Source organism: Globicephala melas, chromosome 4 (genome assembly GCF_963455315.2).
Source record: "Globicephala melas chromosome 4, mGloMel1.2, whole genome shotgun sequence".
NCBI lineage: Eukaryota > Metazoa > Chordata > Mammalia > Artiodactyla > Delphinidae > Globicephala > Globicephala melas.
This window is the reverse complement of record NC_083317.1, coordinates 135,327,861-135,345,864: the sequence shown is the minus strand read 5'-3', so window position 1 is coordinate 135,345,864 and position 18,004 is coordinate 135,327,861. Positions and strand designations below refer to the sequence as shown.

The 18,004-nt window shown below is 37.9% G+C and overlaps 1 protein-coding gene across 1 annotated transcript in view; it reads left to right on the top strand.

Moving 5' to 3' along the window:
• The window catches only part of HACL1 (2-hydroxyacyl-CoA lyase 1), a 42,631-nt gene extending 25,316 nt beyond the window's left edge, over positions 1-17,315 (top strand). Inside the window, exons 13-17 of the mRNA XM_030876387.3 lie at positions 4,993-5,147; positions 5,564-5,722; positions 6,548-6,655; positions 7,576-7,762; positions 16,176-17,315. Of these exons, the coding sequence (XP_030732247.2) occupies positions 4,993-5,147; positions 5,564-5,722; positions 6,548-6,655; positions 7,576-7,762; positions 16,176-16,208 (642 nt within the window). The 3' untranslated portion in view covers positions 16,209-17,315. The remainder of the gene's footprint in view (positions 1-4,992; positions 5,148-5,563; positions 5,723-6,547; positions 6,656-7,575; positions 7,763-16,175) is intronic.
• The last annotated feature ends 689 nt before the right edge of the window (positions 17,316-18,004 follow it).

Genomic DNA, 18,004 nt, shown 5'->3' with positions numbered 1-18,004 from the left:
CTTCTTCTAACTTTGGGGTTATTTGTTCTTCTGTCTCTAATTGCTTTAGGTGTAAGGTTAGGTTGTTTATTTGAGATGTTTCTTGTTTCTTGAGGTAAGATTGTATTGCTATAAACTTCCCTCTTAAAACTGCTTTTGCTGCATCCCGTAGGTTTTGGGTGGTTGTGTTTTCATTGTCATTTGTCCCTAGGTATTTTTTTAATTTTCTCTCTGATTTTTTCAATGACCTCTTGGGTATTTAGTAGTGTATTGTTTACCCTCCATGTGTTTGTATTTTTTACAGATTTTTTCCTGGAATTGATAACGTTGTGGTCAAAAAAGATACTTGATACGATTTCAATTTTCTTAAATTTACCAAGCTTGATTTGTGACCCAAGATATGATCTATCCTGGAGAATATTCCATGAGCACTTGAGAAGAAAGTGTATTCTGTTGTTTTTGGATGGAATGTCCTATAAATATCAATTAAGTCCATCATGTTTAATGTATCATTTAAAGCTTGTGTTTCCTTATTTATTTTCATTTTGGATGATCTGTCCATTAGTGAAAGTGGGGTGTTTATGTCCGCTACTATTATTGTGTTACTGTCGATTTCCCCTATTATGGCTGTTAACATTTGCCTTGTGTATTGAGGTGCTCCTATGTTGGTTGCATAAATATTTACAATTGTTATATCTTCTTCTTGGATAGATCCCTTCATCATTATGTAGTGTCCTTCTTTGTCTCTTGTAATAGTCTTTATTTTAAAGTCTATTTTGTCTGATATGAGAATTGCTCCTCCAGCTTTCTTTTGATTTCCATTTTCATGGAATATCTTTTTCCATCCCCTCACTTTCAGTCTGTATGTGTCCCTACGTCTGAAGTGGGTCTCTTGTAGACAGCGTATATACAGGTCTTGTTTTTGTATCCATTCAGCCAGTCTGTTTCTTTTGGTTGGATCATTTAATCCATTTACACTTAAGGTAATTATCGATATGTATGTTCCTATTACCATTTTCTTAATTGTTTTGGGTTTGTTGTTGTAGGTCATTTCCTTCTCTTGTGTTTCCTGCTGAGAGAAGTTCCTTTAGCATTTGTTGTAAGGCTGGTTTGGTGGTGCTGAATTCTCTTAGCTTTTGCTTGTCTGTAAAGGTTTTAATTTTTCCATCAAATCTGAATGAGATCCTTGCTGGGTAATCTTGGTTGCAGGTTTTTCTCCTTCATCACTTTAAATATGTCCTGCCACTCCCTTCTGGCTTGCAGAGGTTCTGCTGAAAGATGAGCTGTTAACCTTATGGGGATTCCCTTGTGTGTTATTTGTTGTTTTTCCCTTGCTGCTTTTAATATTTTTTCTTTGTATTTAGTTTTTGATAGTTTGATTAATATGTGTCCTGGCATGTTTCTCCTTGGATTTATGGGACTCTCTGTGCTTCCTGGACTTGATTAACTATTTCCTTTCCCATATTAGGGAAGTCTTCAATTATAATCTCTTCAAATATTTTCTCAGTCCTTTTCTTTTTCTCTTCTTCTTCTGGAACCCCTATAATTCGAATGTTGGTACGTTTAATGTTGTCCCAGAGGTCTCTGAGACTGTCCTCAATTCTTTTCATTCTTTTTTCTTTATTCTGCTCTGCAGTAGTTATTTCCACTATTTTATCTTCCAGGTCACTTATCCGTTCTTCTGCCTCAGTTATTCTGCTATTGATCCCTTCTAGATAATTTTTAATTTCATTTATTGTGTTCATCACTGTTGTTTGCTCTTTAGTTCTTCTAGGTCCTTGTTAAACGTTTCTTGTATCTTCTTCATTCTATTTCCAAGATTTTGGATTATCATTGCTCTGAATTCTTTTTCAGGTAGACTGCCTATTTCCTCTTCATTTGTTAGGTCGAGTGGGTTTTTATCTTGCTCCTTCATCAGCTGTGAGTTTCTCTGTCTTCTCATTTTGCTTAACTTACTGTGTTTGGGGGTCTCCTTTTCACAGGCTGTATGTTCATAGTTCCTGTTGTTTTTGGTGTCTGTCCCCAGTGGCTAAGGTTGGTTCAGTGGGTTGTGTAGGCTTCCTGGTGGAGGGGACTAGTGCCTGTGTTCTGGTGGATGAGGCTGGATCTTGTCTTTCTGGTGGGCAGGTCCACATCTGGTGGTGTGTTTTGGGGTGTCTGTGGCCTTATGATTTTAAGCAGCCTCTCTGCTAATGGATGGGGTTGTGTTCCTGTCTTGCAGTTGTTTGGCATAGAGTGTCCAGTAGTGTAGCTTGCTAGTCATTAAGTGGAACTGGGTCTTGTTGTTGAGATGGACGTCTCTGGGAGATTTTTGCCATTTGATATTACATGCAGCTGGGAGGTCTCTTGTGGACCAGTGTCCTGAACTTGGCTCTCCTACCTCAGAGGCACAGCCTTGATGCCTGGCTGGAGCACCAAGAGCCTGTCATCCACACAGCTCAGAATAAAAGGGAGGAAAAAAAAGAAAGAAGAAGATAAAATAAAGTAAAATTATTAAAATAAAAAATAATTATTAAAAAAATTTTTTTAAGTAATAAAAAAAAAGAGAGAAAGAAGAGAGCAACGAAACCAAAAAACAAATGCACCAATGATAACAAGTGCTAAAAACGATGCTAAAAAAAAAAAAAAGAAAACAGACAGACAGAACTCTAGGACAAATGGTAAAAGCAAAGGTATACAGACAAAATCACACACAGAAGCATACACATACACACTCACGAAAAGAGAAAAAGGGAAAAAAGTATGTATATCATTGCTCCCAAAGTCCACCTCCTCAATTTGGGATGATTCATTATCTCTTCAGGTATTCCACAGATGCAGGGTACATCAAGTTGCTTGTAGAGATTTGATCTGCGGCTCCTGAGGCTGCCTGTAGAGATTTCCCTTTCTCTTCTTTGTTCGCACAGCTCCTGGGGTTCAGCTTTGGATTTGGACCCACCTCTGCGTGCAGGTCGCCTGAGGGCATCTGTTCTTCACTCAGGCAGGACGGGGTTAAAGGAGCCGCTGATTCGGGGGCTCTGGCTCACTCAGGCCGGGGGGAGGGAGGGGCACGGAGTGCGGGGCGAGCCTGCGGCAGCAGAGACCGGCGTGACGTTGCACCAGCCTGAGGCGCGCCGTGCATTCTCCCAGGGAAGTTGTCCCTGGATCCCGGGACCCTTGCAGTGGCTGGCTGCACAGGCTCCCCGGAAGGAGGGTGTGGATAGTGACCTGTGCTCGCACAGTTTTCTTGGTGGTGGCAGCGGCAGCCTTAGCGTCTCATGCCCAGCTCTGGGGTCCGCGCTTTTAGCCGCGGCTCGCGCCCGTCTCTGGCGCTCTTAATTTAATTTAATTTAAGCAGCACTCTTAATCCCCTCTCCTTACGCACCAGGAAACAAAGAGGCAAGAAAAAGTCTCTTGCCTCTTTGGCAGCTCCAGACATTTTCCTGGACTCCCTCCCAGCTAGCTGTGGCGCACTAGCCCCCTTCAGGCTGTGTTCATGCAGCCAACCCCAGTCCTCTCCCTGTGATCCAACCGAAGCCCAAGCTTCAGCTCCCAGCCCCGCCCATCCCAGCGGGTGAGCAGACAAGCCTCTCAGGCTGGTGAGTGCTGGTCGGCACCGATCCTCTGTGCGGGAATTGCCCTCCGCACCCCTGTTGCTGTGCTTTCCTCCGTGGCTCCGAAGCTTCCCCCTCTGCCACTCGCAGTCTCCGCCCGCGAAGGGGCTTCCTAGTATGTGGAAACCTTTCCTCCTTCACAGCTCCCTCCCCAAGGTTCAGGTTCCATCCCCATTCTTTTGTCTGTTTTTTCTTTTTTCTTTTGTCCTGCCCAGGTATGTGGGGAGTTTCTTGCCTTTTGGGAGGTCTGAGGTCTTCTGCCAGCATTCAGTAGGTGTTCTGTAGGGGTTGATCCACATGTAGATGTATTTCTGATGTATTTGTGGGGAGGAAGGTGATCTCCACGTCTTACTCTTCTGCCATCTTGAAGTTCCTCTCCAGCTGTTCTGATTTTTTTTTTTTTTTGGCTGTTTTGTGTATTCCTCTGCATCTTGGTTCAGCTGGGTGTAGTTTTCTCTGTTCATGTAGTGTTTCTAACTGATGGAATCATGCATAAGCAAATACAAAATTCCAGCTATATTCATATTGTTCCCTAATATATCAGTCGTCTTGGAATAAATTTGCATTTGCCAAACAAGTAGAGTTGTCTCTATATGATTCTTTCTTTTTTGGAAGTTTAATCAATGACTTTCTCCTATCAGGAGCCAGTCTCAGTTTTCTTTCCTGAATGGTATAGTGATTAATTCCTTCTTTTCCATAGGAATCACCTTAGTTTAAGATGGAAGGATCTTGCCTCTCTTCTCTGGTGCATGAGTATAGGAGGGTCCCTCATCCATCTTGGGTATAATCTCTAGCAGACCAAAGTAGTACAGGTGAAGAGGCAGTGGGGCTTTGCTGCTGAAGCTCTAAAAGGCATTTGGCTAGACAAGGACAATAACCTTTCTGTTTCCCCTCCATTTAGAGACCCTCCAGAGTAGTGGGTAAAGCATATCCCCTTTCCAGTACATGTGGGGAAAGATTAGATTTTCTAAAACCCCAACTTCACTTTTAATTTTAAATATAGAGTCATATTTTAGATGAAAATACTCTAGAATAAAATTTTCACTTTTTCTAAGGCAGTGTTTCCCTGAAAGTGCTCAAATAAGACTGTTTAGTTTTGCTTAACCCAGTGTCTTCAGCTATCTTTACTATAGGACGTCTTAGTCTTTAATATGCTAGTGTGTGTCGTGGATCTCCAGGAAGAGGGATATTTCCTGCCTTATTTGATTGTGTCCCAAATTGGGACTGGGACCCGTTTTTCTTAGCCTGTCCCCTAGGACGGTTGACAGATCAATTAGCTTCTCAGAGTCGTCATCTAGTGGCCATTTGGGAATTTCATAGCCTTTGGCTATTGCAAGTAAGTTTGAAAGTAGCTTATTGATGCTGTTTATTTTCACTGTATATTAATTTAATTTGATTCTATTTCCCTCTGATACTTTAGGAATTAGCTTTCAAAAAATCCCTGCCTATGAATTATTACACAGTATTCTACCACATTCAAGAACAACTGCCCAGAGACTGTTTTGTGGTGAGCGAAGGAGCAAATACTATGGATATTGGGCGCACTGTGCTTCAAAACTACCTTCCTCGTCACAGGTAAAGGCAATTATAATGAATTGGAATGTGTTAAATTAGAAACTACAAAAAGCAGATTGAGAAAACATTTGAAAATTATACGCAGCCAGTGTAAGGACATACTTCATAAAAGTATTCGTAGGTGACGTTTTGTAGTGTTTCTATGCTTGGTATGTCCTGAGATCATGTGGTAATTTGTATACTCAGTGTTCGGAGGATATATTCACAGTCTTCCAAGAAATCATGAGTGATTTCTCCCGTTCATTTGCTTATCCTTAACAAATTAGTTCCTCACAGTCTAAAAACTTAATATTAAGGAGAATGTTTTATTGTTCTTTATTTTTCCATGAGCCATGTAAAAATGACTAGATTTTTTGCCAACTCCACCATCTGTGATATGCCCCAGAGGGTTTCATTTTAGCTCTGTTCCCCAACAGGCTTGATGCTGGTACTTTTGGAACAATGGGAGTCGGTTTGGGTTTTGCCATTGCATCTGCTCTAGTGGCTAAAGATAGAAACCCAGGGCAGCAGGTCATCTGTGTGGAAGGAGACAGTGCATTTGGATTTTCTGGCATGGAAGTGGAAACCATCTGCAGGTAAGACAGCATCTTGAGTCAGCATTTCTTTCTCCAAAATATGAAAAATTATACCCAAGACCCACTTGCCTAACAAATAGTTACCAAGCGTTCACCATGTGCCAGGTGCCCCATGCATGGCACTGTGCTGTGTCCTGAGAATACTAGTATAAATACCCTGGGGTCTGTCTCATCCAGGACAGCATGTTCATGATCTCTCTACCATATGCCCAAAACCTGCAAAACTGGGGAGTAGTTTTTAGGTCACTGAAAAAAAAGTTCTGGTCTGATAAAAGCTTGTTTTCTGCAGGGAGATAGCAGAGCTTGGTGGTTAAAAGAACGGCCTCTGGGTCAGTTGGCCTGGATTTAAATACTGGCTTGACCACATCAGACCCAGGTGACTAGGGTTAAGTCTCTTAACCAAACTTAAGTCTCCTCTAAGGTAGGAATAGGAGTCGTACTAATTCCTACCTTATAGGACAGTTGTGAGGAACAAGTGCTTCAGAGGGAATTAAGTATGGAAGGTGTCATTCTTATTGACTCCCAGATCTGTGAAAACCAAGGGTCAGAAAAGCTCAGTCATTTGCCTGAGGTCCGTAGCTGCATAGTGGTGGGACCAGGTCTGCCAACCACTAACCTTGCATTCTTTCTACTGCTCCATGATGTTTCTGTTAATAATTTGATAGTGTTTATTAGGATAGCAAATGCTTAATTTTTGGTCTTACCGTAATATTACAAAAAAGCTTATAGAAAACTATCCATTTTCAAGTTAAAATTTCAATCCAATGAAAAGAAATTGCTTCAGAATGAAAAATGATTTCCTTTATATTTTGCTCTCAATTTTAGGTACAACTTGCCAATCATACTTTTGGTGGTGAATAATAATGGAATTTACCAAGGTTTTGATACAGATACTTGGAAGGAAATGTTAAAATTTGGAGATGCTACTACAGTGTAAGTAACCCAGAACAGTGTATATTTATGTTTTATCAACTATTTTAATCTCTCTTTAAAAAGTCTGCTATACCGGAAACCTGCTTCTGTGGTGTCAGTATTGCTTGTTTTCATGGTCAGCTGCTCTAAAGGACAGGAACCCTGTCTGCATGGTTCCTTTTTGCACAACCATCCTTGACTGGCACTTCAATGAATAGTTTATGATCAGGGAGCCACTGAAGGCTCAGGTGAATGAGTTTCATGTCTAAGCCTTGTTAATGAAAAGGCTTATTGCAAATGCTACCAGTCCTACTATTCCTACTACACCATGTAGGAATATAGATGCTTACATATTGTTTATTATATAGAGGTCTTCCTTCCTTTTACCACTTAGCTAAATCTTGGTCATTTGATGACAGAGCCAAACTGAGACAGTATTGTGGCTGGCTGTGGGATGAGGAGGTTGTGAATCTGTTAGTCAGCCCCAGGGGAGCAGGCTGTGGGTATGTTTGCTATGCCTCGCTGACTGTTGTTTTGTTGTTATTTGCTGTTTTGTAGTAACCATTCCTTTTCTCCTCTTTTTTTTGGAGGGGGGATTCATAATAGTTGATGGTGTAGCCTTCACTGCCCAGTATAGTAGCCACTAGCCACATGTGGCTGTTTAAGTTAAAAATTCACTTCCTCTTTTTAACTAGTCACATTTCAAGTGCTCACTGCAACAGGTCACTAGTAACTACTATACTGGGCAGCACAGATATAAAAATTTCCATCATCACAGAAAGTTCTGTTGCACATTGCTATACATACAATAAAAAATGTATGGAAAGTTTAATATACTGGCATCTCAGTTTATGTAAAAGCATGCCTTTCATTTTAGATGAAATTTTTCCACAAATTATTTTAGAGAATTTTTTCTATTGACTTGTGACCTTCTTTTTCAGGGCCCCTCCAATGTGTCTTCTGCCACACTCACATTACGAGCATGTCATGATTGCATTTGGAGGCAAAGGGTATTTTGTACAAACACCAGAAGAACTCCAGAAATCCCTGAGGCAGAGCCTGGCAGACACAACTAAACCCTCTCTTATCAACATCATGATTGAGCCGCAAGCCATGCGGAAAGCCCAGGTAAAGATGATTGCTAAGCAGAAAGCAGAAATGCATCTCCCCTCCCACCCCCAAAAGTATCTACCAAATAGAACACCCTGTCATTTACTGAGTTCTGTCTAAACTGTTTCTGAGCTTGTCACTTTCATTTGTTTGTTCAATGAATATTTGTTGAGGTATGTGTTAGTTGTGCTGTATCAGGTGCTAAGAATAGCATAGTGAGCAAACCAGGCTCAGACCTCACTTCATGGAGTTTACTGTCCAGTAGGAGAGTGCAGTCCAGTTACCTCTCAACTGAATGTATCACAATAGAGTGAGGAAATTCCTCTGAAGAAAAGAAACCCAGTTCTGAATGAACATAAAACAAAGGAACCCAAGAGGTGTGTGGAGAAAGGGAACCCTCCTACACTGTTGATGGGAAAGTAAATTTCCGTACTGTGGAAAACAGTATGGAGGTTCCTCAAAAAACTAAAGACAGATTTGCCACATGATCTAGCAATCCTGCTGCTGGGCATATATCTGGAGAAAACCATAATTTGAAAAGATACACACACCTCAGTGTTCACTGCAGCACTATTTACAGCAGCCAAGACATGGAATCAACCTAAATGTCCAATGACAGATGAAGATGTAGTGTGTGTGTGTATGTATATATATATATATATATACACACACACACATACATACATACATACAATGGAATACTACTCAGCCATAAAAAAGGATGAAATAATGCCATTTGCAGCAACATGGATGGACCTAGATGGTATACTAAGTGAAGTAAGAAAGTAAAAGACAAATACCATATGATATCACTTGTATGTGGAATCTAAAATATGACAAATGAACTTATCTACGAAACAGAAACAGACAGATATAGAGAACAGACTTATGGTTGCCAAGGTGGAGAGGGAGTTGGGAAGGGATGGATTGGAAGTTTAAGATTAGCAGGTGCAAACTATTATATATAAAATGGGTAAACAACAAGGTCCTACTGTATAACACAGGAAACTATATTCAAAATTCTATTATAAACCATAATGGAAAAGAATATGAAAAAGAATGTGTTTGCGTATACACACACACACACATATATAATTGAATCACTTTGCTGTATAGTAGAAATTAACACAACATTGTAAATCAACTATACTTCAATAAAATAAATTTAAACAAACAAACGAAAAACCCCACAAAGGAATTCAATTTATATTGGAGTCACAAGGAAGACTTCTCAGAAGTGATGCTTAAACCGAGAGCTGAAGGATAAGTAGGGACAAATTCAGCAAAGAAGTGAGGGAAAAGATGTGCAAAGGCTCTTTGGCAGGAGGGAGCATGACAAGTCCAAGGAATTGAAAGAAAGCCAAAGTGGCTGGAAGACAGAGAGTGGAGGAGGAAGCACAATGGGATATGAGACTATAATAGGGTAACTTATGCAATTATATTCAGAGTTAGTTACTTTGGCCTCTAAAGCAAAACTACGGTGTAGACTATAGCAGTAAAATAAATGACAAAGTGTGTAGTATGTTCCTCTCCCATCCCAGATTAAGTTACTTTTCATACTTTGTACTCTGATTCTGATCCAGCTACTTTTGCTTTCTCTTATATACCTGGCCTCCATGCCTGCACCTTACATATCAGCTGTTGTTTTCAGTGCTTTACTTTTTTTCAAGTATTTTCTGTCCTGGTTCTTTATACATGTATCTGCTGTTAGATTTTTTTTTTCTTTTTTGAACAAGGCAGTGGACAAATGGGCAGAACAGATACCTGGACAATCAATGAAATATAAATTAATTTGGAAACTATGAAATATATAGAATTCTACTGAAATTCTGTTTCTATAAGACAGATATCAAGGACGTTGGTGAAAGGGTAACTACAGAACAGCCAGAAAACAGCAAAATGGCAATAAGTACATACCTATCAATAATAACGTTAAGTATTAATGGATTAGATTCTTGAATCAAAATAAATAGAGTGGCTGAATGCATAAAAATAAGGCATATCTATATACTGCCTATAAGAGACTCACTTCAGATATAAGGACACAAAGAGACTGAAAGTGAAGAGATGGAAAAAGATAATTCATACAAATAGAAACCAAAAGAAAGCTGGGGTAGCTATACTTATATCAGATAAAATAGACTTTAAAACAAAGACTGTAATAAGGGACAAAGAAGGGCATTGCACAATGATAAAGGGGTCAGTCCAACAATAGGACATAACATTTGTAAATATTTATGCACACAACATAGGAGTGCATATATATGCAAATATTAACAGATCTAAAAGGAGAAATAGACAGCAATACAATAATAGTAGGAGACTTTAATACCCACTTACATCAATGGATAGCTCATCCAGACAGAAAATCAGTTAGGAAACATTTGCCTTAAATGACACATTAGAACAGATGGCCTTAACAGATATACTCAGAACATTCCATCCCAAAGCAGCAGAATACACATTCTTCAAGTGCACATGGAATGTTCTGCAAGATAGATCATATGTTAGGCCACAAAACAAATCTTTATATATTTAAGAAGATTAAAAGCATCTTTTCCAACCACAGTGGTGTGAAACTAGAAATGTGTTACAAGAAGAAAACTAGAAAATTCACAAATATGTGGAGATAAAACAGCATGCCACTGAACAACTGAGGGGTCGAAGAAGAAATCAAAAGAAAAAATTTTAAATGTCTTTGAGACAAATGAAAATGGAAATACAACATATCAAAATTTATGGGACACAGCAGAAGCAATTCTAAGAAGGAGGTTCATAGCAGTAAAAGCCTACCTCAAAAAACAACAACAAAAATCAAACAACCTAACTTTACACCTGAGGGAACTAGGGAAAAAACAAAGCCCAAAGTTAGTAGAAGGAAGGAAATAACAAAGATCAGAGCACAAATAAATGACATAGAGCCTAAAAAGACAATAGAAAAGACCACTGGACCTAAGAGCTGATTCTTTAAAAAGATAAAATTGACAAAGCTTTAGCTAGACTCACCAAGAAAAAAAGAGAGAGGACTCAAATAAATAAAATCAGAAATGAAAGATGAGCTATTACAACTGATACCATGGAAATACAAAATTTCATACAGACTACTATGAATAATTATATACCAATAAATTTGACAGCCTAGAATAAATGGATAAATTCCCGGAAACATATAACCTACCAAGACTGAGTCATGAAGAAATAGAAAATATGAACAGACCGATTACAAGTTAGGAGATTGAATCAGTAATCAGAACCTCTCAAACAAAAGTTCAGGACCAGATGGCTTCATTGGTGAATTCTACCAAACATTAAAAGCAGAATTAATATCAATTCCTCTCAAATTCTTCCAAAAATTAAAGGAGGAAGGGACACTTCCAAACTCATTTTTACAAGGCCAGCCTTACCCTGATAACCAAGACCAGACAAAGATACCACAAGAAAAGAAAATTACAGGCCAGTATCCCTGATGAATGTAGATGTAAAAATCCTTAATAAAACATTAGCGAACCAAATTCAACAATACATTAAAAGGATTATATACTGTGATCAAGTGAGATTTATTCCAGGTATGCAAAGATGGTTCGATAACTACAAATCAATCAAAGTGGTACACTTCGTTAACAAAATGAAGGATAAAAATCATATGATCATCTCAACAGATACAGAAAAAAGCATTTGACAAAATTCAACATTTGTGATAAAAAAATCTCAACAAAGTGGTTATAGAGGGAACATACCTCAACATAATCAAGGTCATGTGTCACAAGCCCACAGCTAAGATCATATTTAACAGTGAAAAGCTAGCGCTTCCTCTAAGATCAGGACCAAGACAAGGATGCTCAGTCTTACCACTTTTATTCAACATGGTATTGGAGGTCCTATCCAGAGCAATTAGGCAAGAAAAGATATGAAAGGCATCCAAATTGGAAGCAAAGAAGTAGAAGTGTTACTATTTGCAGATGGTGTGACATTATATATAGAAAACCCTAAAAACTCCACTGAAAAACTATTATAATAAATTCAGTAAAGTTGTAGGATACAAAATTAACACACAGAGTTCTGTTGTGTTTCTATACAGTAACAACAAACTATCAGAGAAATTAAGAAAACGACTTCATTTACAACTGCATCACAAAGAATAGAGCTTCCCTGGTGGCACAGTGGTTGAGAGTCCCCTGCCGATGCAGGGGACACGGATTCGTGCCCCAGTCCGGGAAGATCCCACATGCCGCGGAGCGGCTGGGCCCGTGAGTGATGGCCGCTGAGCCTGTGCGTCCGGAGCCTGTGCTCCGCAACGGGAGAGGCCACAACAGTGAGAGGCCCACGTACCGCAAAAAAAAAAAAAAGAATAAAATACCTAGGAATAAATTTAACCAAGGAGATGAAAGATCTGTACACTGAAAACTATAAGACATTAATGAAAAAAACTGAAGAAGGCACAAAGAAATGGAAACTATTCCATGCTCTCGGATTGGAAGAATTCATATTGTTAAGCTGTCCATACTACCCAAAACAATATGCAGATTCAGTGCAATCTCTTATCAGAATTTTAATGGCATTTTTCACAGAAATAGAACAAACAATCCTAAAATTTGTGTGGAACCACAAAAGACCTCAAATAGAGCAATCTTAGAAAGAACAAAGCTGGAGGCATTAAATTACTTGATTTCAAAATATATAATACAAAATTTTATTAATCAAAACAATATGGTATTGGCATTAAAACAGATATATAGATCAATAGAACAGAATAGAGACCCCAAAAATAAAGCCATGCATATATGATCAGTTAATTTATGACAAAAGAGAAAAGAATATACAGTGGGGTAAGGACAATCTCTTCATTAAATGGTGTTGAGAAAACTAGGTAGCCACATGCAAAAGAATGAAACTGGACCACGATCTTACACTATACACAATAATTAACTTAAAATGGATGAAAGATTTGAATATAAGACCTGAAACAATAAAATTCCTAGAGGAAAACTGACAGTAAGCTCCTTGATGCTGATCTTGGAGATAATTTTTTGAATTTGACATAAAAGGTAAGGCAACAAAAGCAAAAATAAAGCGGGACTACCTCAAACTAAAAAGCTTCTGCATAGTAAAGGGAATCATCAACAAAACAAAAAGGCAACCTATTGAATGGGAGAAAATATTTGAAATCATATTGTCTGATAAGGGGTTAATATCCAAAAAATATAAAGAACTCATTTAGCTCAATAGCAAAGAACAATCCAATTAAAAACTGGGCAGAAAATATGAATTGACATTTTTCCAAAGAAGACATACAGATAGTCAACAGGTACATGAAAAGATGCTCAGCATCACTAATCATCAGGGAAATGCAAATCAAAACTACAATGAGGTATCACCTCATACATGTTAGAATGGCTGTTATCAAAAGACAAGAAATAAGTGTTGGCAAGGATGTAGAGAAAAAGGGAATCCTTGTGCCCTCTTGGTGGCAATATAAATACATGCAGCCACTATGGAAAGCAATATGGAGTTTCCTCAAAAAATTAAATGCAAAACTACCATGTTATCCAGCAATTCCACTTCTGTGTATTTATGGGAAGAAAATTAAAACACTAACTCTAAAAGATACATGCACTTCCTTGTTTATTGCAGCATTATTTACAGTAGCCAAGATATGAAACAGTCTACAGTGGATGACTGGATAAAGAAAATGTGGTGTATATATATGCAATGGATTATTATTTAGCCATAAAAAATAATGAAATCTTAGCATTACAACAACGTGGATGGGCCTTGAGGGCGTTATGCTGTATGACTTAAGTCAGACAGAGAAAGACAAATATCATATAATCTCTCTTATGGAACCTAGAACAAACAAAAAAACCAAGCTCATAGATACAGAAAACAGATTGGTGGTTGCCAGAGTTGGGGGGTGGGGAGTGGGCAAAATGGGTGATGGGGGTCAAAATGTATAAGCTTCCAGTTATAAAGTCATTGGAGATGTAATGCACAGCATAGTGACTTTAGTTAATAATACCGTGTTGCATATTTGAAAGTTACTAAGACAATAGATACTAAAAGTTCTCATTACAAGAAAAATTTCTGTGACTATATATGGTGATGGATGTTAACTAGGTTTATTGTAATGATCATTTCTCGATGTGTACAAATATCAAATCATTATGTTGTATACCTGAAACTAATATAAGGTTGTATGTCTATTATACTTCAATTAAAATTTAGAAAGAGAGAAAGAGAGAGGCTCTGGCATAGCCTCTCAGGCTCTTTTCATAGCAGAGAGAAGAGCTACTTAAGAAGAAGCATGGTGATGGGGATGGTGAGCACAGAAAGGCTAGGCCAGAAAGGTGATGGCGTAGGTGGCATTAGCAGGGATTTATGTGGAGCAAGCAGGCAGGCTGTTTTCAGGTAGGATTAACAACTTTCAGAACCTACTCAGTACCTTTGTGGGTTTACTGATTGCCTTGAAAAAAAAAAAAACTATTTGTTGAAATGATTTCTGCAAGCTAGACACCCAATAGGTAGGTTTTAAAATCGCATGTCATTTTATCTGTAGCTGAGTATATGCTTTTCAGTAGCTGGGATGTCAGTTTTGCAACCAGAATGCCCTCCTTCTGGCATCAGGGCATCAGAGCACTAAGGAAACTAAAGCCACAAGGGGCTTGGTAAGCACATTCAGAACACACAGACAAAATAGACTTGAGACCTGTGTTAGTCACGGAAGGGCCCTAATTGATTGTCCCTTCTCTGCTAATGCCTGTCTAAATGATCTGCTTCTAATGGTCTATTCTCTGAATTCTCTATGAATTTGGGGGCTATTGCTGGAGAATACAAGTTCTTATTTCCTCTTGTATAATTCCATGAGGATTATCCTTGTATTTTTTGCATCTACCACTTCAACATTATTTATCTTCATTCCAGTAGAATTCCCCATATATTATAGTTTCTAAACTGTTTATTTTTCATTGATTGATTGTGTGTCCATTACCATTTGTCATTTTTTTAAAAATGAAGTATAGTTGATTTTGCAATATCATGTTTTAGGTGTACAGCATAGTGATTCAATATTTTTATAGATTATACTTTTGTAAAATTATTCATAAAGTTATTATAAAATATTGGCTATATGCTCTGTGCTGTGCAATATATCCTTGTAGCTTATTTATTTTATACATAGTAATTTGCGTCTCTTAATCTCATACCCGTATCTTGTCCCTCTCCCCACTGGTGACCACTAATTTGTTGTCTGTATCTGTGAGTCTGAAAAGATACATGCACCCTAGTGTTCATAGCAACGTTATTTACGATAGCCAAGATATGGAAGCAACGTAAGTGTCCATCGACAGAGGAATGGATAAAGAAGATGTGGTATAGATATACAATGGAATACTACTCAGTCATAAAAAGAAGGAAATTCCATGATCTGCAACAACACGGATGGACCTAAAGGATATTATGCTTAGTGAAATAAGTCAGACAGAGAAAGAAAAACACTGTATATTATCACTTATATGTGGAATCTAAAATAAAACAAATGAATATAACAGAAGAGAAACAGACTCACAGATAATAGAGAACAAACTATAAATGGTTACCATTTGTCATCAATTCATGGTGTAGCTGGCTGCTTCCTGCTATAAATACAGGGAAGACCTAATCTCTGCAGTTGCCTGTGTCCAGGCCACGTGGGTAGGATGGTTTTAGTCCTGGGCAAGGCTTCCATGCACTGCTTTTTCTCCTCAAGCTCTTCTTAGACATGGGAGCTCGTGGTCCTCTTTGGGCCTCCTTCATTCCCTCTCTCTCTTTTTTTTTTTTTATTAATTTTTTTTGGAGTATAGTTGATTTACAATGTTGTGTTAGTTTCTACTGTACAGCAAAGTGAATCAGTTATACATTTACATATATCCACTCTTTTTTAAGATTCTATTCCCATATAGGACATTACAGAGTATTGAGTAGCGTTCCCTGTGCTATACAGTAGGTTCTTATTAGTTATCTATTTTATATATAATGGTGTGTATATATGTCAATTCCAGTCTCCCAGTTTATCCCTCTCCCCCTTTTCCCCTTTGGTAACCATAAGTTTTTTTTCTACATCTGTGACTCTAATTTCTGTTTTGTAAATTCCTCTCTTCTTTTGCATGTACTTCTGGTTCTTTCAGACTCTAGTTTTTTTGTGCCCTGATTATTGTTAATGGGGGAAGATCCAGAAAGTGATGTTAGGTTGTTTTGTAGGACAAGACAGCAAGATTCATTAATGGATTTTTAGCTCCTTTTTGGGAAAAGCTCTAGACCAAAGACAAACTTCACTTTACCACCACTGTGGCTAGTGTGGTTATAATGGGACTTTTAGATTTTAGAGCAAGCAAAACAGGATATAGTTTGACACAGTTATTTCTTTTGACTGAATGTTTGTTGTCTTTTCTTTTTCTAGGATTTTCACTGGCTGACCCGCTCTAATATGTAAATAAAGATGCCAATGAGTGACTTGGCATCTCTTTCCTGTAAGATGGAATTTTATTTTCCACAGCAAAATTACCATAATGTTAAAATTGTTCTGCAAAGAAAAATAAAAAACATTTCTAAATGACATTTTATAGTGCAGGAATTGATTAAAACCATAAAAAGATACCAGTATTCTACGACAGAAATAACCATTTACAGTTGAAAGAGGGGTTTATTAAATAGCACCATAACTGGTTTATTGAATGACACATCAGTATTCTTTTAAGGAAATCCATTCTTAAAGTCACATATCTTTTAATAACATCTTCGAAGAAAAAAGCTTCAGAACTATGCAATGTAGAGGCATGTTCAGTAAGTTGGAGTACCTAGACTATCTCTCCTTCATAGTTTATCCATTGACCACTTCATACTTTAGTCTACCCAACCTTAGTCTACCCAGTATTTAATGGGGCTTGTTCTACATCTTATGAGTTGGGTTTTTGTTCTGTTTAGTTTTTCAGGAAAGAACTTACTAAGCCAAAGGAGAAGTCACACCACACCCAAACTAATAATTTCAGGGTACATTTGGATAATCAACCTTAGTTTATGTGTACCACATTGAGACCAACAGAATCAACAGCCTTAATATGTAAAGAACTCTTATAAATAAGAAAAATATTAATGCACTAGCAGAAAAATGGGTAAAGGGCATGAATGCATAATTAACAGAAAAACACAAATGATCAATAAAAGTATGAGTATGAATACAAATGAGTAGGTAAGTTAAATAGAAAAACCTTTTTTTTTACCCCAGCCACTTAGCAAAGCACTTTTTAAATTATAATTTTCAGTGTTTGGTGAGGGTGAAGTGAGGAGAGGAGTGCTATGCTGGGGCGGAAGATGAAATTGGTACAAATTCCATAGAGGAATTCTAGCGTTGCTTGTATTTGCAATCATAAAATGTTCATACCCCATAACTTTTGACCCAGTGGGCCTATTTCAAGAATGTATTTTAAAGAAATAATAAAACATTTGGTCAAATATTTATATATAAGGACATTCAGCATAGTTTTATTTAGGAACAACCACAATGTTTAATAATAAGACATTGGTTATGTAAATTATGATCTGTCAACATCATAAAATAAAAATTGTGTTAAAGAATGAATATTTATTAATGGAAAAATAATCACAGCTACAAAAATGGATGGGTCCAGGTCAGGATATACATCTTTACTCATACACACATACATAGAGAAAAAAGGTGGGCACAAAATAAACCAAAATTTTAATATAACTTGGTGATGGGATTTAAGTAATTTTTATTTCCCTCATGTTTTTCCTACTTTTATAAGATTTTAAAGTAAAAATAATTATGTAATTGTATTACCAGAAACAGACATTGTTTTAAGAAAATACTAGAAATGGAAAAGTATCACCTGTTTTCAGGGTCATTCTTGTTTATTATCTGCAGTTTTATAGATGAGTTGGAGTATAGGACTTTATATCCAAGTTCAGCTAGTTTGACTGTACCGTACATATCAGACTTATATCCGTTGGCTAGTTAGGGGCCTGAGTGACCTCCACAATGTTGTGGACTCCAGCTTCGAGGTGGGAACCCAGGAGATACTTGCAGGGAGCTGTGGCTTTGCCTGACAGGCCCTTGAGATCAGGCCTCCTGGCAGGTCCTCTTATGTATTCTGAGATACAGACTAGAGAGCCTGGGCTGCGGAAGAGCATAGGGAATATCCAAGGAGGGCAGAGAGTGGGCGGCTTATGTAATCTCATCAGTGTCCTACTCTGCCTGTGGACACTGGC